At 55.7% G+C, this 24,714-nt stretch overlaps 1 protein-coding gene across 4 annotated transcripts; it reads right to left on the bottom strand.

The window, feature by feature from the left end:
• Positions 1-12,920: 12,920 nt before the first annotated feature.
• DNAL4 (dynein axonemal light chain 4) lies at positions 12,921-24,714 on the bottom strand. 4 transcript variants are annotated; one of them, XM_061124534.1, is made up of 5 exons: positions 24,612-24,714; positions 16,950-17,157; positions 15,315-15,398; positions 13,926-14,024; positions 12,921-13,389 (listed from the first exon to the last, which is right to left on the bottom strand). In XM_061124534.1, the coding sequence occupies exons 2-5, from the start codon at positions 17,016-17,018 to the stop codon at positions 13,171-13,173; spliced, it is 471 nt and encodes a 156-aa protein (XP_060980517.1). In that variant the 5' UTR covers positions 17,019-17,157; positions 24,612-24,714; the 3' UTR covers positions 12,921-13,170. The 4 variants fall into 4 exon arrangements, with proteins under 4 accessions (XP_060980517.1, XP_060980520.1, XP_060980518.1 ...); XM_061124537.1 differs by having other exon boundaries at positions 12,921-13,232; XM_061124535.1 differs by lacking the exon at positions 16,950-17,157 and having other exon boundaries at positions 24,612-24,705.

The raw sequence follows: 24,714 nt of genomic DNA, 5'->3' as shown, positions 1-24,714 counted from the left end.
AGGTGACTCCCTTGGGCTCTGACTCTGCCCTGGTTGATGTGATCTCTGCCACTTTCCCCAGATCCCAGCAACACCTGTGCCTAGATTCTGACAACCGTGCCCTCTTATAGCCGGCCCAGGGTAGGAGAGAGAGTGCGGGCCTGGGAGCAAGACTGATCCCCCAGCCAGAGATGCTTAATCAGGCACTCCACTTCTCTGAACCTCAGGCCCCAGTCTGTTCCTTTCTTTCTTCAAATTCCAATAACAGGGACTCCCCTGGTGGTCCAGTGCCTAAGACGCCACACGCCCAATGCAGGGAGCCCGGGTTTCATCCCTGATCTGGAAACTGGATCCCACTTGTTGCACTAAGACCTGGCACAGCCAAATAAATATTTAAAAATTCTAAAAACAGCCTCAGCAATGCTTTCCTCACCTGTCAGACTGTTCCCAGGCTCCACGCCTCTGGTGGTGCTGGGACCTCCACCTGGCAGCCCATCTCGCCTGTCCTCTCTCCCCTAACTCTCATCTAACTCACACACTCACACACACACACACACACACACACACACACACACACACACACTCATAAATCCTTCAAATCCTAGTGACAATAGCATCTCCTCCAGGAAGTCCCCCTGGACCCCAGGGTGGGCTAGGTGTCCCTTCACTGTAGCCTGTAAATTCTGCTGCCTTTGTCATTAGCACTGTCTCCCTGTTCCCTGCCAGACACAGGCCAGTGTATGAGCTCCATCTCTGGGGCTGGCCAGAAGTGTATAGACTGAGTGGGTGGAGTCCAGAGGACCGCCTTGGCGTCTACCCTGGACGCAGGGTGCCCAGGGAGAATCACTAGAGTGTGGCCGGTGTGGGGAGACAATAAGGGGGCGGGAAAGGCCTCAGAGGATGTCTCAGCATGAGGAGAGCTCTCAATCCACTTCCTCCCCGGGCCTGGGACTCTGGAGAAGTGGGCCCCATCATCAGGGGACATGAGGAAGGTTTTGCAGAGCTCTCTTATCAGCAGTGACATCTCAGATCGCCTTGACATTATTCACCTTTCAGTTCATGACTGAGGGGACCCTCCTGAGATGCAGGATTCGGCCCCAGAATAAAGGGAAAGGAAAGGAAACTGCTCGTACTTACTGCCTGATAGTCAGGCTTCCCTGGTAGCTCAGACAGTAAAGAATCCGCCTGCAATGCAGGAGACCTGGGTTCTATCCCTGGGTTGGGAAGATCCCGTGGAGAAGGGCATGGCAACCCACTCCAGTATTCTTGCCTGGAGAATCCCATGGACAGAGGAGCCTGGCAGGCTACAGCCCATGGGATCGCAGAGTGGGACACGACTGAGTGACTAACACTTTCTTTCACTTTCAGTCAGGCCTTTGGCACTTTATACCACCTAATAGTTCACTAAAATCTCTGAAAGGTGAGACATAGGGTGATCATCACCTTTACAGGAAGCTGGGCTTGGAGAAATTAAGGGACTTGTCCAAAGTGAGCATCTGGTGGATGGTGAGGCCAGAGGGTCTGACACACAGTGATGCCCTTTTTCACCCCCAGGTGGCCCCCAGGCATTGAGCTAAATGTCAGGGGAAGAATCTGTCCCCAGAGGGTGGAGGTGGGTCAGGGAACCCCAGGGCTGGGAGGAGCTGGAGGAGACAGGAAGACCTGTCTCTGCTCTCAAGGGGCCTAGGGCTACCGGGAACCTGGCCAGCGGAGGTACAAAGAGAAGGGTTCTGAATTGTGTTGCTCAAAGTTGGAAGCTGGCAGGGGTCTCCTGGTCTTGGGTCAGCTTGATATTAGATGGAAAGGCCCCCTGACTGCTCCCTACCTGGCCCTCCACCCCCAAGCCCAGTGGTCGGATTCCTCACTGGAGGCCAGAGACCTCCCTGTGCTGGTGGAGGGGATGTCCCAGCATCCTGCCCACAGTGTTAGGGACCAAGTCCGGCCCCTGTGAGAGAGCTGCATGACTGTGGGAGTGGCCTTGCGTCCCTGGGCCTTGGTTTCCACATTTTGTCAAAAGTGGAACAGTGGGGCTTCTCTTGTGGTCCAGTGGTTAAGAGTCCGCCTTGCAATGCAGAGGACACGGGTTCGATCCCTGGTCTGGGAAGATCCCACTTACCACTGGGCAACTAAGACTGTGCTCCACAACTACTGAGCCCACGCTTGAGAGCTGGGGCTCTGCAACAAGAGAACCCTCTGCTCACTGCAACCAGAGAAAGCCTGTGCACAGCCAGGAAGACCTATCACAGCCAAAAATAAAATTAATTAAATTTAAGAAAGAAAAAAAAAAGTGGAATGGCGCCATCTATCTTGAGGGACCACGGTGAGGATGAAATGAAGATTGATATGGAGCCTTGCACTTAACTCACTGGCTCCCTGGCTTCCTTCCCAAATTGGTCCACAGGCAGGCAAGGCAGGTCTATCCGAAGTTGAGCTGGAGGGTCCAGGAAAGCAGGCCTGGGGTCTCTGAGGAGCACTGCACTTGCAGCCTGCTCTGGATTCCCCCTCTGCACAGTTCCTGTGGCTGTGTGACTCTGGGCAGGGTACTCAACCCCTTTGTGCTTCAGCGTCCTCACCAGGTAAATCACAGATGTATGAGTGGCTGTTTGTTTTTTTTTTTCTTTTCCTTTTTAGGGTGAAATGTGGAGGATGGTAAGAGTCCCTCCGCAGGGTGACTGTAGGTTTGGGGTGAGGGGCTCTGCACTGGAGGTGACACACCCAGGCACAGCATGAAGTGTCCAGGGTCTGCCTTCTTGCTTTCTGGGACGACCCCCTGGCGGCTGAGAGGGACTGGCCCAGCCTGTGTTTTCCTCCAGGGCCTGGGGTGATAGCACCGAAGCCCACATGCTCTGGCCTGGCTTGGCCATTGGAGTGGGGAGGGGCTCAGTACTGCCTTGCTTGAAGCGAACCCACCGAACAGAAAATTCCCAGGGGTCCTGAAAGGCAAATTTTAGAGTGCTCCCTCACTCTCCGAGAGGATCTTCATTGTTTTGAAAAGTTCCCCAATCAGATTCCATTAACAGGACCGACCCCTTCCCTGGATGGTGGGGGGAGGTGGGGGAAATCTTGCAAGGTGGGGACTGTGGAGCTAAGTTACAGGAGGAGCGTGGGGTTCAGGGTGTGAAGTGGAGGCGCTGGGGCCTGGCTGGACCATAACTTCAGTGACGGTGGGGACCCACCTGTTCTTAGGTACTGCACCTTGGTACCCACACTGCAAGGCACACAATAGGTGCTCAATAAATGTTTGGGAGTGAAGAGCCAAAGGAAGTCAGGTCCGAATAACTCATGGTTTTTCCCACTTGGGCTTGATGAACCTGAGGAAGTGGTTGTGGCCCCCTACTCCAGGCCTGGGAGTAAGGGCAGGGTGTGGACAGAGCCGGGCGGGCCCCTCCAGCGCCGTCCTGGGGTCCCGGAGCGGGCAGTCGCCAGGGAGCCTTGTGCACACATGTGGCCACGAGAGGTCGCCCCGCACCGTCAGCCGCCGTGAATCCAGCCTCCCAGAGGACCCCTAGCGGTGGAGAAAGGAACTCGCCTCGCAGAAAGCAGGATGCGTTCGCAGCAGGGTTGGAGAATGACCATCTGGAGAGTCAGCTGAGGGACACTGAGAAAGGGGCCCTTGGGACACAGAGGAAGAAATGAGTCCAGAGAGGGGTGGCTGGTCCCGGGGACACACGGCTGGTCCACGGCCATGCCCAGAGGACCCCTCCCAGGTCCTCATCTCATGGATTTGAAAAGGGCCTCCTGTTGTTGGGCCACTTTGCCTGGGTTCCCCCAGACTTCTGGACTGCAAGGTGGAGATGGGGGTCAGGAAGGGCAGGGCTGGTAGGCAGGGAGGATGGGGGGTGGCCATGGGGTGCACTTGGCTTACCCAAGGCCACTACCCTCTTGGGTAGTAGCCATCTCCTCCTTCAGGGCAGGCTCAGCCAGTCACGCTGTGGGTACAACTCGTCTCCATTGATGTGAAAGCATCACCAAATGAGGCAGGTACTCCAGGGGCTCTGGCTTGGCTCTTGCTGACCCTGGAAGCCCATGCCCTAGGGGCAGGCCTGGCCCTGGGCACCCAGGCAGTGGGTTCTGCTGAGAGGCAGAGAGGCCAGGCCATGCTGGGCCTTGCAGGCCAGGTGACGAGCTGGGTTTGTCCTGGGCCATTGGGAAATCTATCAGGTGGCGGTTAAACCAGGGAACACGTGGTCCTTCTAGTTCAGTTCAGTTGCTCAGTCGTGTCCAACTCTTTGTGACCCCAAGGACTGCAGCATGCCAGGCTTCCCTGTCCATCACCAACACCTGGAGCCTACTCAAAGCCATGTCCATCGAGTTGGTGATGCCATCCAATCATCTCATCCTCTGTTGTTCCCTTCTCCTCCCGCCTTCAATCTTTCCCAGCATCAGGGTCTTTTCCAGTGAGTCCATTCTTCACATCAGGTGGCCAAAGCATTGGAGCTTCAGCATCAGTCCTTTCAATGAACACTCAGGACTGATCTCCTTTAGGATGGACTGGTTGGATCTCCTTGCAGTCCAAGGGACTCTCAGGAGTCTTCTCCAACACCACAGTTCAAAAGCATCAATTCTTCTGCACTCAGCTTTGTTTATAGTCCAACTCTCACATCCATACATGACTACTGGAAAAACCATAGCTTTGACTAGACGGACTTTTGTTGGCAAAGTAATGTCTCTGTTTTTTAATATGCTGTCTAGGTTGGTCTGGGTTAGTAAGATGTGGGTGTGGAGCTGGGTTAGGAGGCTGTGGTCACCTGCACCTGTGACACAGCTCACAGCCCAGCTCACACTGACTCCAGGGCAGGTGACTGGCCCTCTCTGGCTGGCTCCTCTCAGCCCTCCAGGCCGGGAGAGGAGGCCTTTCTCCTGGCTCTCTGGCATCACAATCCTGCCAGACGCCCTCCCTGGCTCCCCACAGCTGGTCAAAGGGCAGGTGGGCATCTCCCCCAGCCTTGTCCTTGCTCTGCCCACTCCCACCCACAGTGACTTCAGCTGCAGTGCTCTGACCCCTCCTTATCTCCCTGGGGCCTGCAGAAATCCCTTCTGGGCCCAGTTCAAATATCACCTCCTCTGAGAGGAACTCCTGGCCAGTGTGGGCATCGAGGCCTCACCCTAGCACCCCCATCCCATGGGAGTTCCACGCTCACCATGCGAGTGGGGTTGTCGGCCAAGGCCCAGGGGGTGGAGCTGCCTGAATGCAGGGACTGGCCCAGCGGCAGGTATATCATCCAGCGAGAGGGGTGTGGGGAGAGAGGACAGGGGGGTCCAGGGAGGCTGAGCCCCACTCTTGAGTCCCCGAACTCGAGTTCAACATTCTCACTCATTGGTCAGCGAACTTATAGGTGTGACACAGAAGAGCTTGTCCTGCCCCAGCACTGACGTGGCCATGTACACGGGCTGGGCAGAGGACTCGCCCCCGCCCTGTTTGCCCTGGCCCGGCTGCTGGGCTGTGGCCCCAGGCTCTGTTGGGCAGCACCCCCTTCTCCACGGATCCCTTGCCACCCTTGAAGTCCTATGACTCCTGAAGCCCCCATGGCTTCTGGCCAAGCTGCGGGGGTGGGGGGGTGGGTCAGGCATGGGCTGCCCTGGCTGTGACAAGGCCACCTACAGGGACCCGAGAGGAGGGGGAAGCCAAGAGTAGAAGCAGGACCACGGAGAGGAGTCCCAGGAGCTGGAGGTAGTACCATGGCCGCTATTCAAACAGGTGCAAGGCCAGGGAGCTGGACCGCACAGGGTAGTCAGAGGTGGCATCTCCTGGACCCAGCCATGGAGGGAGGGCATCTCCCGGAGGGCTGTCCAGAGATGGAGTCCAGAGAGTGTCCAAGGCCCCAGGGAAGCCGTGGAGCCGGCCAAGGGAGGGAGCCCTGGCCGGTGGGGTGGGGCGGGGTTAGGGGCACTGACAAGAGAAGGGGCCGCAGGTTAAGGGGCCAAGGGACCAAGCGGAAGACAGGTTTGGGCTCTGGATTCCTCAGGAACAGAATGCTTACCCCGCCCCACTCCTGGCCCTTGGCAAACCTCCAAAGATGCGGGTCCATCATCAAGGTGGCGTTGCCCCTCCCAGCTCCACAGAGGCTCTGAGTTGGGGGTGCGGGAAGTGCAAGGACCACGCAGGCAAGGAAGGACTGAGCCACCCCTCTGCACGCATCCTTGAGGCCCTCCACCCAGCCCTGTGTTCCCAGCACTCAATGGATCACCGTGCACTGTTGCCTCCCCGGATTCAACACCATCCTGGTGCAGGCCTCGCCCTGAAACCCCAGCCTGCCCCTGCCACGTGGATGCTGTTGCCTCCTTCACTGCCCCCCACTTCCATCCTTCCTGCCATGGAGGAGGCCCACAAAGGCCTGGCCCTGCCTGCCTCTCTGGGAGCCATTTCTTGGCTCATCTCCCCCACCTTTCCGCTCCATCCAATGGCCTTCTTTTCTGAAAAGTGTGTCCACACCCTGACTTCTGCCTCAATTCCTTCCCCTCCTGTTGAACTCCATGTCCACTTCCGCTGTGTCCCTTCTCTGGTCTCAGCACCCCTCCCGGGCACACCCACCCCCCACGGTCGCACATTGCATATGGAGCTGTCCCACTGGCCCCTGTGTCTGCCTAACTGCAAGCTCCCACCGTCCTGCGTCCCTGGGCCCCAGCAGAAGCAGCACAAAGAATGTGCGGAAAGGTTTTGCAGACAAGGATGAGGACATTCACTTGATAAACACTGGTTGTGTACACAGCCTTGCGCTAAGCCCTGTAAGTGAAAGTGAAGTCACTCAGTCGTGTCCGACTCTTTGTGACCCCATGGATTGTAGCCTACCAGGGTCCTCTGTCCAGATGGGATTTACCAGGCAAGAATAATGGAGTGGGTTGCCATTTCCTTCTCCAGGGCATCTTCCCAACCCAAAGATCGAACCTGGGTCTCCTGCATTGTAGGCAGACGCTTTACCGCCCTGTTCAGAGGTTACACAATGCAAGGCCCTGTGGCTCTCAGAAGAGCTCTAGACCACACGGTGTTCAAGGGGGAGGTTCTGTGCCTGCCCGGGGCAACGGGGAGCTTTGGCGGGGGGCTCTGCCCAGAACACTCCTGAATAACCCGCCGGCTTACCTGCACTTGGCCTGCACAATGTTCTCCAGGAGCCCCTTTAGAGTTCATCTCCCCTAGACTGTGCTCCCAAGGGCAGGGACCAGAGTGGGGCCCTATTTCCTCTGCACAGGGTCTGGCATCTCTGGAGTTTATTAAATACTTGCTGAGTGATGTCTGGAAAGAGCATCAGGCCAGCAGGCCAAAGGCCAGCCTGGGGCACAGGGTCCTGGCTGATGGCTTGCTAGCCAATGACGATGCTCTGGCAGAGGCTTTAATAGCAGGAGCTCAGCCCTGACCCTCTTCCTGGGGCTGCTCCATTTGCTCAATCCTCCCCGTGACCTCTGGGCTAGGAGGGCAAGGACTTCACTCTTTTTTACATCTGAAGAGAACAGGGCTTAGGAGAAGGGACTCACTCAAGGCCACCCAGCCAGCAAGTGGTGGAGCTGGTGTTGGAACTCAGGTCTGATGGCAACCCCGATGTTCTTCTTGGTGTTCCTTAGCAAGCTCTTCCAGCCTTGGGAATCAACTCGCGCTACTTCTGAGTCTTCATATTTTCTTATTAATCAGATCAAAGTGGAGTGACTTTCTGAGTTCCAAATAAACTTTAGGTCTCCTGTGAGGAGCCTGGAAATTTGGCTGAGGGCATCAGAAATAAAGGGACGCCCCTGGTTCAGCCATCACTGGTTTTTTTTTGCTCATGTGCTCTGTTGCTCTGAGCTTCCTGGAGAATTTTCTACTAATTTATCACCCATCCATCCATCCACCCATCCATCTGTCCATCTATCTAACCATCCCTTATCCATCCATCCACCTTCCATCCATCCAACTATCCGTCACCCATTCATTCAACTATCCATAATCCATCCATCCAACCATCCCTCATCCATTCATCCATCCATCTTCCATCAATCCAACTATCCATCATCCATCCATCTATTCATCCCTCTAAGCAGCCTTATTCATTTGCTCACTAGTCACAATGCACCTCTGATACATAGCAGGTCCTATGCTAGAGAGATAAGACATAGTCTCCACCAAGTCAATAAAACGTAGCCGGTGTAGATACAATGATGAGGCACAGTGGGGACACAAAGTGACCTGGAGTGTCCAGGGACTGCAGTGGGGGGAGGAGTCCTAGAGGAGCTGGCAGCACCCTTCCCACCTGTCTGAGGCTACTGATGTGTAGAGGAGAAACCTCTGCCCCAGGCCAGCCCCCATCCCAGCACATCCCAAGTTCTCTATGAGGCCATTTCCTCACTGTTGGGGCAGAGACCCTAATAGAATCTGCCTGGCTCACTTCCCTGGGCCATTCTGAAGCTCGAAGGACAGACATGGCTTGGAGAGTGCTCGGCAAGAGCAGAGTCCTCACAAGTTCCTGCTATCGGGACAGTCCTTCCCAGCTCAGGGTGGAAGGACAGCATCTGGTCCCGCCTGTTCGGGATCCTCAGTCACTGGACGTATGTGTGGTCACCCTGTGTCTCACGCTGTGACCCTGCAGAGCCCAGATGCCAACAGGGCCTTGGAGGCAACTACCTACCTGGCCCGCTGAGCCCTGGCTTCCAGATTCCCACGTCTCCCAGAGGTCATGGGGGCTCCCCAGACTGGTCCTGACCCCAATTCCTGATCAGCACTTCCCACCTTCAGGCATTTCCACCTTCATGACCACCATCTCCGTGGTGCCCTACCAAGGAGAAGAGGCAGGACAGGAGCCGGGAACCCTATTTTGCAGCCGAGAAGCCGAGTGGCTGTCCCGTGGCGCACAGACCTTTGGAGAGCTGGGCTCTGGTGCCCTGTGGGCCTGCGGTGAATCCTGGTCGAGTGACCTGGAGCTTAACCTCTCTGGGCCTCGATGCCTCATCTGTAAAAGGGGCGCTGACAGTATCTCCTCACAGGGTGGACGTTTGAACTACAGGAGACAGTTTGGAAAATGCTTCCCAGGTGGCGCTAGTGGTAAAGAACCTGCTTGCCCATGCAGGAGACATAAGGGACACGGGTTTGATCTCTGGGTCAGGAAGATCCCCTGGAGGAGGAATTGGCAACCCACTCTGGTATTCGTGCCCAGAGAATTCCATGGACAGAGGAGCCTGGCGGGTTACAGTCCATAGGGTTGCAAAGAGTTGGACACAAGAGAAGCAACTTAGCACGCACACGATAGTATCTCTTCACAGGGTGGACATACCAACTAAATGGGACAGTTTGGAAAATGCTTAGGGCAGTGCCTGGCACGCTTCGGACCCCGAATAGTTTGGAAGTATTATGAGTACTAATTCAGATCCTCTACCTCCTAAGCTTGCTCCCTTTCTACCCCGCCCCCGCCCCGCCTTCCTAAGGATTAAAGACAGCAGCTGGCAGTGGGAGGCGGTTACTTTAAATATGAGATGGGGAGAACAAAAGGAAAATAGAACAGGGTGGTGGCTTGTGGCTAAAATTGAACAATTCCCCTCCCAGACTTGGGGGAGGATCTGAAGGACATTATTGATGTTCCCTGCTCCTTCTTCTCAAGGAACTAACAAGCCCTGCCCCTGCAGCTGTGTCAGACCTGCTGGGGGCGGGCGAGATGCTGGCTGGGGACCCCCACCACCCCAGGGGACACCGCCTGCCTGCCCCAAAGGTTCTGTTCTCGGGAGAAGCAGGAAGTAGGTTAAGCAGGACCCTGGAGCCTCTCCGCATCACTTCCGAGACAGTATTAAATATTCACCAGATTTCTCTGCGGGCCCACCGCCAGCTTCAAAGGCAGCCCGCTCGCCCCCTTGGCAGCGTGCCCACCGTCTTGGTTGCCGTCTTGGTTGCCGTGGGGCCCTGCTACCCAGCCCCTGCCCTTCATCTGCTCACACTGACTGCCTCGGTGCCCCTTGCCCCGCTCCCACCCCCAATCCTGGGGAGGCCTGTGCAGGTCCTGGCGGAGGGGACCAGTGTTCGGTTCTCTCATCTGGCCAGCACTTGCTGCCTCCCAGGCAGAGGGCCGGGGCCCCGAGGGTGGGGGGCCTATGACGTGGCCCTCCAGATGTGTCCAGAAAAGGCTGCCCGACTTCCCTTACGCTGAGCCGGCAGAGGGACCGAGGTGTCTGGGCAAGTCCCCGCTGCCCACACACGGATGGCACCAGAGGGGCCTGGGCTGACGGTGGCGGCAGGGCTGTGGTCACTAATTGCCTGGGGCTGCAGCAGTCTGAACAGAGGGAGATGGGGGCTGATGGCAGCGGGAGGGAGTGGCTGGATGGAGGGGTCAACAAGCTGTGGGACCCCAGCTCTCTATGGGGCAGGAGGTAAAGAGAGCGGGCCTGGGAACTCAGCTGGTGCCCCGATGAGCAGGACTGGTGAGGCCAGCAGGCGGGGGGGTCTGGGTCCCAGCTGGAGCTGCTTCCTAGCTGGACTCAGGCAAGATCTCTCGCCCACCCAGCCTCAGTTTCTTCATCTGTAAATGGGGATGACCACCTTGGAGGTCTGTTGAGGATACAGGACACCATGTCATAAGGGAGCGAGCCTAAGCGCCTCCCAAGTGGGGGACCCTGAGCGGCTTGAGTCTCCTTGTCCTCGACCTCTTCCTCCCTCCGCCCTCTTGGGAACTCCACTCGCACATCCGCCACCACTCTCAACACCCGTCTTGGGCTCCCTCGGGCACTGCTGTTCTGCACATGCTGGCCCCCCTCACCTGAGGCTGCCCTCCCCAGGTATCCCCCCTCCCCATCTCATCCCTCCCCCGGGGAAGCCATAGCCTAGCTCAATGCCACCTCCTCTGTGACACCTTCCCCAGCACCCCGGGGACAGTGACAGCGCCTCCTTCCCTGAACCCCACATTCCCCTGAACCCCACCCTCCCTCTCCCTGTAGCAGATGACGGGTGGATGAGTGCGGCCTGCTTTTCCATCCCTGGGTCTGCCTTCCTCGGTGGACTGCCAGCCGCCTCTGCCAAGGCTGGGGTGTCCTGGTGTGTCGCTCAATGGTCACGACCCTCTCCTTTTCAGTCCTTGTCAGCAAATGCTTGTTGAATCTCTGGCCGTGAGCGGGGAGGGGCCTGGGAGGATGGTCAGGGTGACCACGGCTGGCATGGGTCCCAGCGGGGAGAGAAGGAAAGCCACCGAGGTCAGCAGCGTCGTGCTGACTTTCCACCCTGCCTTGCGGCGGCTGGGTGTCAGACGGGTTCCCATCTCCAAGGTGGGGAGATCGCAGCACCCCCAAGGACACAGTGTGCATGGGGGGGGGCACCATCTGCTCCAGGGGCAGGCCTGAGGCTCTCAGCAACCTCAGGAGCTGCTGCGTTTCATCCCCATTTTACAGACAAAGCCACTGAGGCTAGAGAGATTAGGAAGAGCAGGGCTGGCCGGAGTCAGGCCTGTGGGCCTCAGAGCCCACACTCCCCGGATGCCACCCTACCACCTGGGATTCAGGCTGAGCCTGGCTTACTTCATGGCACCTACGTGTGGCAGATTAGAGGCGAGAACAGCTGCCAAGGCGGCAGTTAATAAACTGTAGCTATTCCAGGCCTCAGCGCCCACCTCCTTGTATTCCCATCTGCCCGCCTTGCCAACCGCCCCCCGCAGCACCCGGTGTGGCCCAGGGCTCGGGTCAGTGCAGGTCCAAGGGAAGGGAGTTGCCCCCACCCCCAACCCCCATCCCACAAGTCCCAGAGGGTCAGATGACCAGTTAGGTCTAGATAACCAGCCTTGGGGCAGTGACCCTGACCTCCTCCTCTTTCTCAGGACCCCACGTGCAGCAGCAACTCAGCGAACACTTGTGAAATTCACCAGTGGTCCGCTGGGCTCCCCTCCCTACTCAGCCGCCTGGGTCTCTGCGTAGAACTTAGAGGAAGGAGGGGATACCGTCCAGCAGAGCAGTCGACAGATTCCATGACAAATGGACTCGAAGCCTTAGGAGGCCGTGACCAGGCCAGGGCCCAGGGCTGCCAGGCCTGGACGTTCTGGTGAGCCATCTCAGGAGGGGAAGGTAGGCTGGGGGGCAGGGCAGGCTGGCCCAGGTCTGCCCAGACTCGGCATTTCTAGGGGTGAGACTCAGACTGGGGGGAGGGGGCTTCTCAGGTCTGCAGGGCGGCCCCTCACGCCACGTATTTACTCCTAGCGTCACTTGGCCCGGAACACCTCCTCCCTGGGGAAAAGCCCTCTCTCCCTTGAGAGCTGGCTTTCAGGGCCCACCCCGCCAGGGGCTCCTCGACACTCCCTAGGCTGGGCGTGGAGGCCTTCCGTCCACCCCCACCATGCCCCGTCCTCTCTTTTTCAAAAACTTAATTTATTTTTGGTGGCCCCGGGTCCTCCTCGCTGCGCAAGGGCTTTCTCTCGCTGCGGCGAGCGGGGGCTGCTCTCTAGCCGTGGAGCTGGCTCCTCCCCTTGCGGACCACGGGCTCTACAGAGCGCAGGCTCCGCAGCTGTGTTGCAGAGGCTGAGCTGCTCCGCGGGATGTGCGATCTTCCCGGGCCAGGGATTGAACCCGTGCCCCCTGCACTGGCACGTGGATTCTCAACCGCTGGACCAGCAGGGAAGACCCTTCTTTTATTTCATCACTTTTCACGTCCAGTTGAAATAACTGGGTTCCTGCGTTCCTCCTCCACAGACCGCGAGCTCACTGAGGGGGGTCTGTGGCTTCTCCGTCTTGGTGTCCCCACTCCCGGGGGCCCTGGCCCTCAGCGCTGCTTGAAGAAACATCTCTGAACGGAATGACACAATGTGAGGCTGAAAGCGTCTTTACAGTGGCCCAGTCTGGCCACCAGGGTGCCTAAGTCAGTGACCCCGGGGGCCCGCACCGTGAGGGAAGCGGGAGGGGCAGGGCCTGGGCGCTGAGACGCCAGCAGCCTCACCAGGTTCCTGGGACCCCCGCACAGCCTGGCAATACTGAGCCTGGCTCCCCAGCCCCGCCAAAAGACTATAAGATCAAGGTCAGTTTTTGGTTATTTTAATTGTAAAATCCAAGACATTTATATATAAATAAGACCGCTGTGTAAAATAGGATTCACCCTTCTACTAAAACCCTTCTCCCCACACTCAAAAAGAATATAGAAAACCCAGCAGAGATAAGAAGTACAAATCGGCATGCGGTCCCTGATGAGAAGTAAGTGGCAGGCCAGGTTTCCCTGCTGAAGCAGGCCTCGCGGCGAGGGCGCTCCTGGCCCAGGCGTCTCACCGGAGGTCAGTGACACTTCCAGAAACCGCGCAGGCGTGGTTCCCGCACCCTCAGCCACTGGTTACCAACTGCACACGTGGAGGCAAGGTGGGGGGAGGGCCGGGACGGAGCGGGGGTGGGGACAGGCTGCTTGGTCCTCATGCCAAAGCCAGGGGGCCGTGGAGCTGTGGGCCCGACGAGACGCGGCGGCTTGTTCAGCCCGGGGCCAGGCGGGGAAAGGGGCTTCTGGGGGTGGGGGTGGGGGTGGGGGGTCACTGCTTCTCCAGAAGTCGAGGAGAGAAGCCCTTAGTGACCCCCTAAGCGGAGAGGCTCCCTCGAGGCCATCTGCACACGCCCCGTCAAGACAAGGACGGGCGGATGCCTGCCCACAGTGCTGGGTGTGGGCAGGCGTGGGGGGCTGGCAGGTCCCTGTGAGAAAAAAATGCCACCCCCGCCCCACCTTCGACCCTGTCACACCCCCCAGCCCCCCCTGCTGCCTCCTCACACCCGGGGACTCGGCGTGAGATGGTTGCGGATGCACACGCGGGGCGCAGCTCAGGACACGGAACACAGGACAAGGAAGAAAAGACCCCAGCTTTCCTCTAGAAGGTCAGGACCTGCCGGTGGCTGCTCCCCCCTCCCAGGGGAACAGCGGGGTGGGGTGGCGGGGGAAAGGGTTGCGGGGGCGGGGCGGGGAAGGGCGGGGGGACAGTGTGTCAGGAGCACTTCCAGACACACACAGCCAGGGTCCCCCCGAAGTACAGGTAGAGGAGGTTCTTCACCTCGTGTGTGATCTCAAAGCCGAAGCCTTCACCGATCACCACGTGCCAGGAGGAGCCGAACTTCTTGTCCATGGTCTCTTTGATCATCTTGGCAGCGCTCTGCAACAAGACCAGGCTCGTCGGGGGCGGGCGGGCGGGGGGCAGCTTGGGGGAGAGAGGGGTCAGCAGGAGAGAGGCCTTGTAGCCTCGGGGCTGCTGTTCAGCTCTCGGAACCTTCAGACAGCGTTTCCGCCCCTCCTAACCAGGGGTCGCGACACAGCTACGGCGAACCGGACGTTCTACCTCAGCCGTCGGAAGACACGGGTGAGGCGGCAGGGCGGGGCGTTGGACCTGAGACGGGGCCTCCGGCTGGAGCTCGAGCTGTGCCCCCGGTGCCCGCGCCCACAAGGCTGCTGTCAGCCCTCAATGAGCCAGCGCCCCCGAGTGCGCGCTCCGAGTGCGCGCTGCGGATGCAGCGATTGCCATCATCACGGTGCAGACTCAGGGCTACCTTCAGGGCGCACAGAGGCTTTCCCTGGCGTGTCTGGTGGGCTCTGGGAGAGAAGCCGGCCTTGCCTCTCTCAGCTGCAGCAGCGGCGCCCCCTGTCCTTCCCGAGCTCGCTCTTTCAAAAGGTCTGGGGAGGGGCGGAGGCCCGGCCTTCGCGGGGTGAAGCCCCAGGCTCCAGCATTTGCTGCGCGCTGGCCGCGCCCGCCGCCATGCCAGGCGCCTCACCCACATCATTTCAGGACGTCTGTCCTCAGGACCACCCAGCGAGGAGGCAGCATCCTCGCCTCTGGCACAGACCGGGAAACTGGGGCCGGGCGATGAGAACTGGCCTGTCCAAGGTTAAAGAGCTAGCAAGGGGCTGGAGACTGAGATTTGAGCTTGGGCCTGCCTGGCCTGAAGCCTGGGTGCACAGTGGCCAGGGTCGGCCTCCCCCACAGGCTGCCACCACACTGGCTTCCTTCTTGTTCACCAGCAGACTGATGAATGGCTTTTCCTGTGTCGATGCCTACCTGTCATATTGCCAGCACCTAGAACAGTGCCTGGCACAGGAATGGTGTTTAACATCTTTTCTGAATGGATGAATGGATACATGAATGAATGCCTGGGCGGGCCTCTGTTCTCCACTGGGATGGAGCCAAGGGGAAAGGTAACCTATTTTGCAGCCCACCTGAGACGGGGCATGTGGACAGGGGCGTCACAGAAAGTTCCCCAGCTCTTCTCCCTCTAGCACTGGGTCAGTGCCCGAGATAGCACCAGCTTCTGCCCTCACCGGCCTTCCACGCGCTCCGAATGCCTCCCAGGAAGGATTTAGCCTGGCCCCAGCGGCACTCTCTGTAGCTGGATGCGGGGACTGGGGCCACAGGGGTCACCCAAGGCACGAGGGGCCGCACTGATGGCAATACCTCGTTGTTGTTGGAGAACTTCTCACAGGCCGTGACGCACAGCTCCATGGTCTCCACTCGCATCTCCTCCGGCATGTCCGAGTGCTGGAGGCGGGGCGGGGACAGACAGACAGAGCCTCAGCCTGTGAACCGTCTTCTGGGCTGGCCTCTCGTCCCAAGCTTAAGGCACGGGCAGAGCCCAGAGAGATGACCCGTCTGCTGACGGAACCGAGCGAGGCCTCGTGGGCTCTTACGCCCGGGGCCCCTGTGTAACCAATGCATCCCAGCGACATACAGGGGAAGGCGGCTGGCCCAGGCAGAAGCACGCCGGCCGCAGAGACGCTTCACCAGCAGCCTCAGGGCACAGCTGACTCGCTCAGATCCTGAAGAGATGGTGTGGCCGCGCTGAGGGCCCCCTGCTGTTCTTCCTAGCCCTCTCTGGGTGCCCTCCTCCCCTGGGCTCCGTCTCCACCCTCGCCTCTTCTCCAGCTCCTGCTCTCCAGGGGCCCCGCCCTGCTCTGTGGGTGCAGACACCTTCTATGCGGGCAGGGTTCCCACATGTTCACCCTTACTTTAACTTCTTTTTTGGGGCTCCGGATTCCTATGTCCAACTGCCTACTTGCCAGCTTCAGAGGTCTGAAAGATAACGCTTGATGTTCCCCCACAAATCTAGTCCTCCGTCTTCCCCCTTTTGGTAACCGACATAGTTTTCTCTCCCACACTCAGGACAAAACCAACCCTGGCAGTCACCCTTGGCCTGCCTTCCCTCACACCCAGCATCCAGTGCACTGCTGAATTCTACTGCTCTGCCGTCAACATCTGTCGAGAACCCTACCCTGTCTTGCCATCTCTGCTCCGTGACCTGGACCCGGCCACCCTCTCTCTCCCTGGGCCTCTGCAGTAGCATCCTGGTTGGTCTCCCTCCTTCAACTCGGGTTCCCTAAAATCCACTCTCCATCCAACAGCTGGAGGGCTCTTTCAGAAACATTAAAAAGATCACTGGACTCCTACTCCTCTGCTGAAGGCTCTTTACTGTTTCCCTTTGAAGTCAGGATGGGATCCCCATTGCTTGCTGTGGCCCCCAGGCCTGGCAGGCTGACACTCACGTCCTGTGCCCCCTCCCTTAGCACTTATTCCAGCCACACTGGCCTTCCTCCGGCGCCTCCCAGATGCTGAGCCTGCTCAGGATTTCCATGCCTGCTGCTCCCCCTGCCTGGAGAATGTTCTCCAGACTCTCACAAGGTGTGCTCCCTAACTTTATTCAGGTCTCTGTTCAGAGAACCCTTTCCAGAAGCCAACCTTTACTCTCCAGCTCCTTACTTTTGCTTTATTTTTCTTCAGGGCATTGTGACCTGAAATTATGTTCTTTAAACCTTTTTTTCATGTGGGCCAGGCCTCTGTCTTGTTCACTCCCATATCCACAGTGCCCAGAACAGCGCCCGATATGTAGTAGGTGGCCTAAATAATTGTTGAATGAATGAATGGATGAATGAAAGAATGAATCACTGTGGGCGCCCTCTTGGTCTCTAGACTGGCCAGCAGAGCCCGTCACAACCTCCTCCCAATGCTATCCTGCAGCGGACAAGCTCCCCATTGCCTCTTTCTCTAGGGCTCTTGGGCCCTGCTGGCCACCTGCCTCCCTCCCCTGGGCCTTACCCTGACCAGAGGGAAGGTCTGCAGCCGTTTATAATCAGCCTCATCTTTCTTCCCTTCTGTTTCTCCCATGATACTTCCACTGTGACCAGGAGGAGAGAGGGATGTTTTCAGGAGGTGCTGGGACTGGTAATTAAGACACACCCAGGAGATTCAGGAAGCAGACCCTGCCAGCTTGGCGGAAGCAGAAAATGTCTTTCCCCAAGGGGTGCTGCAGAAAACAGGAAAAACCAGGAGAAACGAGTTGGCTTAAAAACTATACATCACAAATTAGAAATGTCTCAGTAACAATCTGACACCTCCCCGTCTCAACTCCTCCACATCCTTTTCCAAATGGCCAGCAAGTCTGGAGACGGGAGGATGAGTCAACACGAGATGCTGGGACCCAGTTAAGAACACGCTGATACGATGCTGCAAGCCCACACTGTCATCATCAAGACAAATACTGACTGCGGGCCAGGCCGAGGGTAGAGCCTTCAGCTTGCAATTAACGAACTTGGCTTCTCTGCTAGGCCACTATGTACATCATCCTTGCTTCTCGGCAGATGTGGTCAGGAAGTGAAATGTCAGGTTGTGCTCAACAGTCCTGGGCTTATGGGCAAGCAAGTGCCTCCTTCCACAGGTCCTGGCTCTAGAGGAGAAATGTGACCAGTGATGCTCTGCGCCTTCCATGGTGTGCCAGGCAGCCTGGCTCTCCTAGTCCACTCCCGCAGGCCGCCCTGTCCTGTCCGGCTGGCCCAGGAGCTGGGAGGTTCAGGCCTTAGTTCCTGGTCCTTCCGCTCACTAGTTATGTGGTCTTGGGCCTCAGATTCCTCATCAGTAACATGAAGATGGTCATGTCTACCTCGTGGGGCTGTTACAAGAATCAAATGAGATGGCGTATGCCAGGCACGTAGTAGGCACTCAGCAAATACCCAGCAAACTGTCTTTCCCTCCCTCTGGCTCCCTGGAGATTCACACAAGGATATGATGGAAAAGTTATAAAGCCTAATACACATGCGTAGATTTCTTTTTTCTTTCCAAATCTTACGGAAAAACAGATGGGGCTTTTCCTTAAAAGATGGGCCTGGATCCTAAATGACTGGAAGCAGTGCTTGAAACTCAGTGTTTCTCTCTATCCTACAAGTCAATTTATCCTATAACTAAAAGAACTTTTAATCTCAGAAGTACAACTAATATAAATGAAAACGAACCACCACATCATTAAACTCCTTTTAACTGTCCTTATTGGACAAATGGGTGTCCCTAATGGCTCAGTAGAAGAGAATCTGCCTTCAATGCAGGAGCCACAGGTTTGATCCCTGACTTGAGATGATCCCCTGGAGGAGGAAATGGCAACCCACTCCAGTGTTCTTACCTGGAGAGTCCCACAGACAAGAGGAGCCTGGCGGGCTATAGTCCATGGGGTTGAAAAGAGTTGGATAGACTGAGCTGGTATGCAAGTACAGCCAAATAATGTTATAATATTCCAGCATCACTCACATTTCCAAATTAATTTTCACTGCACAGCCCCCAAACCCTGAAGATGCCCAGTGTAGTAACCAACGGGTAGGTAATGACAGGTGACATCAGTTGGGTCTCCTGCGGGCCAGACACTGTTCCAAGTACTCCATGTGCATTTACTTGGCCCTGTGCCACCAACCACCCCATGAGTTAGGTCCTGCATGTAAGGGAGGCGTCACTACTCCGAAGGTCACTCAGCTACTGAACGGCAGAGCTGGGGCTGACCCGGGATGGTCTCTGGCACAGGTGATCCTAACACCCTCCTCACAGCAAGCACACGAGGTGGGTGCCCACACACCTTCCCCCCTGAGGCATGAACACTAGCACGGCTCCCGTGATCCCAGAAGTGAGAGGAACGTTAGAGCTTCCCTTTCGGTGTCTCCCCTTCCAGTGCTCACTTGATCCTTGTTTGGTCAAGCCTGAAGCTTTCTGGGCACATTTTTTTCTGGGCGGTGCTCTCAGGTTTATCCCCCTCTCTGGTGCTGCAGAAATCCTCAGCACTACTCCATGCGGTCGGCTCCCTCGAGGGAAGCTGGAGGCCTGGCGTCACCCTCTGCCTCCCCTCCCCCCCATCGCCTGGGTATGCTCTGGTTTCCCAGCGGACAGACGGCTCCTCTTATCTCACCATCCTGGGCATTTGTACCACCCGGATATTAGCCGTGTCTGTTTGTCTCTACATATAAGCTGGCAAATGACCAAGTACGATCTCATTGTACTTTCTGCTTAAGTTCCTTTATTTCACAAAAGGCAGTGAATCATCTTGTCCTTTCTTGTTCCTATTAAGGCCCCATTCCCCCCATCCTCCTTGCAGTCTTTGGTAAAGGCCACTTTGTCACCTCCTCCCCAGCATCATCAAGGGGTGACAGAAGGTGGGGGCTACACTGATGTAGAAGGATTATACCCTTTGTAAGCTCTGCTGTCTCCCGAGACTTTCAAGTGGGAACAACTTATGACACTGAAGCGGCTGCTTTAGGCCCCTTCCACCTGCATATTTCAATTCGATTCAATCCGGCCTCTGGGCTAACAAGTGCCAGCATGGAGGGGAACTCAGAGGCAACTGTGTACACGTCTGCCCTCCGGGACCTCACGGTCTGTGACCACTGCTCGGACTCTGCTTCAGCACGTGGAATCCTGGATGAAACCACACTTCAGAGGTGTTATCAAAGCCCATTCTTCAGGAACAAAGTGGGAAAGCCACTGGGACAGTTTTTTTTTTTTTTTTTTTTCGGGGGGTGGGATATCACCTGATAGAGAAGAGAAGGTACAAGACTATGAGGTAGGGCATTAAGGCTAGAGTACCAGCTCTGAAACCGAAACCAGTTCTGCCCTCTTCCCTGCTTTGCAGCCTGAGGCAAGTAATTTAACCTCCTGAGCCTTGGTGTCCTCCTTTGCGAAGTGGGATGATCCCACTTTCTCCTTCTCAGGGAGCTGTCGTGAGCACCAAGTATATATGCATGTGAGCGTTTGGAAACCGTAGGGCCCTCTGCACCCAGCATCACGCTGCTCTAACAACCACCATGTTATCAGCCGGGACTTCGTCCACATCATTCGGCCACGTTTATTAAGGATCATGACTGCAAATGGCTTTTCCTAACCTCTACACACACTTCTGGGGATCCAAAAGGGATGAGACAGAATGAAAAGGAACAGTTATAGACAAGGTGTCTCCAAATGTAAAAAGGTAGAATTTTTTATGACATTGTATCATTATAGTACAGCTATAGTCATTCAGCTCCGATTTTAAAACCCTGCTGAAAGAATGTTACCCAAAATAGCACAACTCAAGTTTTAATAACCTTATCAATCTTCCATGCAAACGAGTGTGTGCCTGACAGGTCCAGGCCAGGAAGCAGTTGCGTCAGGTCTAAAAGAGAGCCCTTTAATAATTTAAGTGTGCTCCCAGCCAGGGCACGCGAATCTGCTGGGTAGCAGAGCTTGACTCTCCCCGGGGCCCGTCTGGGTACACAGAGCCAGCGTCAGCCTTGCTCCCTCTCTGCCCTTTATTCTCCTTCTCACCCAAGGGCCCTTCTGGAGCCTTACGCAGCCTCGCCCGTGTCTAACGCGAGGCTTCTCCTCGGCAATGAGCTGGGCTCCTCATCTCATCATCTTGTCAAAGCCTGTGTCCTTTGTTCTTTTGTGGGCACTGACCTCAGTCACCATTTATTCTTTTGCTTCTGAAATGTTTGGGAAGAATCCTTAAGTGGGTTAGGGGATGTGGGAAGGACAAAGGAAAAATGAACGAATTCTGGTAAACAAGGCCAAAAGGGTCTGCCAGCAGGCCCCTCACCAACCCCTCCAGCCACTCAGCGCCTGGAACAAGCTTGGTCCGTAGACCACGGCTTGCCGCCTTGACCTCTTTCCAGCATCGGAGAGATGGGAGGACATGTGTGGAGCATAGCTTTATGGTTGTGAGTACAGCCTCCACAGGAAGGTCTGGCTTCACACCTCGGACTGTCTCGGATAAGTGTTTACCTCTCCAGGCCTCAGTTTTCTCATCTGGAAGCTGGGTCTAAGAACAGACTCTACTTCACAGTCAATGTCAGCTTTTGTTACTGGTGTGGGAGGAAGCGTCCTTCTTTGAATCCCAACCAACTAATCAGCAAAATGCTCAGGCAAACAAACCAACACTCATTGAGCTCCCGCTCTGTGTTGTTAGTACTGAGCCAGGAAGGAGTCACAGGGAATTCTGCAAACACAGTCGGGCCGGGGGGCTGGGGTGGAGTGATACGGTGCGTTCACACCTGCTGTCTCATTTCATCCCAGAACAACCTGTGCGGGCAGCACCCACTCACAGTTCTCAGACAAGGCACCTCAGAGAAGTCTGGGGGCTGGCCTGGGGGGACACAGCCAGCAATGACACAGCCAGGATCGGAATCCTTATCTATTCTTCTCTACCTTTTGTGCTTCCTCTCCTGTCCCAGGTAAGAAGGAAACAAGAGAGTAACACAAACAATGTCCATCCTTGGCAGCCGGCGGTTCAGACTCCTGCCCACATAGGCCTGCTGGTTCCAGCCGTAGTGAGGCTACACACACCCTCCGGACCTCGAACATCCTCCTGCCCTCCCCTGACAAGTCCACCCTCCGCCTTCTGGCAAACAAAAGGTGAGGCTCGTAAGGTGAGGAGAAAGGAATCTGAGGACTTGAAGGCATTCATCTAAGATATCGGGGAGGTCAGGAAACAACACGGACCATCTAGGTTTCACCATCAGTTTGAAATGCATCATCTACTATAAAAGAAAGTTTCAAGAGTAAGAAAGAGATGATTGCAGGATAAAGAACAGTCCTCGAGAAGACAGTTACCTTTCATGTACACAAAGGGTTTTTGTTTTTGTTTTTCACATCCCCCTTATTTTTTTTAATTTCACTGAGGTCTGGTGAAAACTGATGTGCCTTAAACCAGGGAGAGGGAAGGAAAGAAAGATGGAGAGATGGAGAGATAAGAGATCAAGACATTTTCTTTATGTGTAAGATGATGTAATAAACCATACTGACTCACATGGTACTCCCTCACGGACATACCCAAGTTTGGATGCAATCCAAACACTTTAGTCAAGATACAAAGTACAACAAATAGCATTAACTATCACAGTCATCACAGGGGAACAGCTGCTTACTACAGACAGTGGATTACTAAGTCTCTTACCCGCCCCTTCCCCACCTCCCCTCCCTTTCACACCTACTCCCCCCTTTCCTACTCAAGAGAACAGATTTGAACGTAAGTGACTAAGAATGATGTTATCACAAAAATAAACTGGAATTAGCACTGAGTTACTTTTTAAAAAAATCATTCATAATCACTAATTACCGGTGATGTCTCATAGCCAGTCACGACTCAACAGTGTGTCGTGAGTCCAGACAATCTCCCGGGGATGAAGGACTTGATTTGCTCTCCTGTAGATACCCCCAGAGCAGTTTCCAGTGTCTGGCACATGGCAGAAGCCCAACAAATATCTAAACTCTAATTAAACTGTATTTCATTTGTCCCCTGGGAAGGGGGGCCCTATCAAATCCCTTCAATAACATCTATTGAGCACTGACCTTAAGCAAGGCAACAGGATGGGTGTTTTATGTAGAGGATCTCATTTACTCCCCCTAAGAACTCCATCAGATGAACACTATTATCCCTACTTCCCTGATGATCATTCAGGCTGAGCAAAGCAAAGTGACTTCCCACCCAGCTAATAAATGAATGAGCCAGGATGCACTCAGCCATAAATGATTTTAGGACTAAGCTTTTTCAACTGCTCTGCTATAAGCAAGAGAGTCTCTGCTTTCAAGGAGCATGCAATCTAATATGAGGGAACAACACACATACACAAGGAACTAACTATGTTCATGGCAGAGAACAGGAATGCCACCAGACAGACACAGAACTAGAGGAAAGAGGAGAATTCTGGAGGACAGGGAAGAGGACAGTGAGAGTTTGGTGGCAGAGGCAGCATTTGAATCAGACCTTAAAAGGTGAGTGGGAATCCTGACTGATGGGCAACGTGAGGAAGACATTCCAGGCAGAGTGATGAACAAACACAGTGATGTGGAAGCAGAAAGCTCAAAGTGTTTTATGGGAAAGTCCAACAGTCCAATATGGCCAGAGGACAAAACCTGGCAAATGAGAAGAGAGGAGGCATGCTGGGAAAGAGGCTGTGGTGGGTTATGGATGTGGAGAAGAGCCCTGAGACCCAGGCTTAAGAAATACGGATATTTTTAGTGGAGAAAGAGAAGTCCTTTGGAGGTCTCCTGGGGGCTGGTGACATGGCTGTGTTTTGACAATTACTCTGGTGGACTGGGTTAACAGGAGGAGATACTGGGGGTAGGAACACCAGTTAGGAAGCTATAGCAATGGCCTGGGTGACAGGCATTAAAAACTTGAACCAGGATGATGGCTTCAGGCATGGAGAGACTATGAGATCCTTGCAGAGGCAGAACCAAAGATGTAACACTGCCTAAGTGGGATAAGCAGGGCAGAGGGGCAGATGATGCCCCAGAAGGATGGTGATCTAACTGAGAGAGACAGGAGAATTCAGGTAGAACAGATGGACAGACAGAGATGTGGGACGCTGTGATGTTTGAATTACTGAGTTTAATCTGTTGGCGAGATATGCAAATGGAGGTATCTCCTCAGGAGCAGAGGATCACAGAATCATGGATTACCAGGGGCAGGAGGGGAGCCGTCAAGTCCAATCACTACATCAATAAAGCAATATCTATTCCAACGCCCACCCCCAAAGTCTCACTAACCATGGAAGCCCAGGAGAAATACCTGAGCTGGAGATGTGAATTAGAGGGTGAAATGGAGAAACAGAGTGATTCTCAGGGGGAGGGAAATGCACGGAAATATGAGACAAAGGAAGGAAGTTCATGTTATTCTCAGAATCCACCGAGGAGATGTGCTATAGTATCCTAATTCTGTATATACTCAGGCTGGACTCCAGGGAGATTAGAGAACTTGCTAGGGTCCTGTAGCTGGGAATCCAAATTAAGTTTGCCAAGTCCTTTTCTCCAGGAGACGTGAAGGACAGGGAAGCCTGGTGTGCTGCATGCAGTCCATGGGGTCGCAAAGAGTCGGAGGACAAGACTGAGCGACTGAACAACAACAAAGTCCTTTTCACTACACTTCAAACTTCCCATGAGGATCACGTCCTCGGGGAAGTCTACAGTTGGGTCAAAGAATCACATCCTGGAACGTCAGAGTCAAAGAGACCTTAGGGATCATTCAACCTCATTTACAAATAGGGAAACTGAGGCCCAAAGAGGGAAATGACCAGCCTCGACTCCCAGACAGTCGTCAACTGTCCAACTCAAACGGTCTGGAAGGAGGCGATGGCGACCACCCACCCAGCCGCGGGAGGAGGGGGTTACTCTGCGAACGATGGGGAATCAAGGTGCAGGGGGAGTCGGGTTAGAGAGGACGGGGGAACGTGAAGCTGAAGGGCCTGCAGAGTAGCGACGGCGAAACTGTCTCGACAGAGCTCGCAGGTCCCCGAAGTGGTGGTGGGGGGTGGGGGGTGGGGGTTGGGAGGATCTGAAACTGGGGACCAACAGGCAGAAGGCTGAGGTGGGGCCTCCGCGGTGGGCGAGGCCCCGCCCGCCCCGCAATTCCTCCCGGCCCCCTTTCGGGCCGGCCCTCCCCGCCCAGTTGCCCGCCGCACCCCGTGGCCTCACCTGCTCCCGAGGGGGCCGGAGCTAAGGCCTCAGCGAGCGCACCCCCGCGAGGGTTGTCAAGGAGCGAAACAAGAGTGTCTTAGCAACAGCGAGGAAGTCCTGC

The sequence above is a fragment of the Dama dama genome, chromosome 22 (genome assembly GCF_033118175.1).
Source record: "Dama dama isolate Ldn47 chromosome 22, ASM3311817v1, whole genome shotgun sequence".
In the NCBI taxonomy this organism is placed as follows: domain Eukaryota; kingdom Metazoa; phylum Chordata; class Mammalia; order Artiodactyla; family Cervidae; genus Dama; species Dama dama.
Note: the sequence above shows the minus strand (reverse complement) of the source record. Positions and strands in the feature narration are given on the sequence as shown.

Coding starts and splice junctions, on each gene's coding strand:
- DNAL4 (XM_061124534.1), bottom strand. CDS start 17,018: ATGGGAGAAACAGAAGGGAAGAAAGATGAGGCTGATTATAAACGGCTG. Junction 15,399..16,949: donor AGACCTTCCCTCTGGTCAGG/GTAAGGCCCAGG, acceptor CCCCGCCTCCAG/CACTCGGACATGCCGGAGGA. Junction 14,025..15,314: donor AGTTCTCCAACAACAACGAG/GTATTGCCATCA, acceptor GTCTTGTTGCAG/AGCGCTGCCAAGATGATCAA.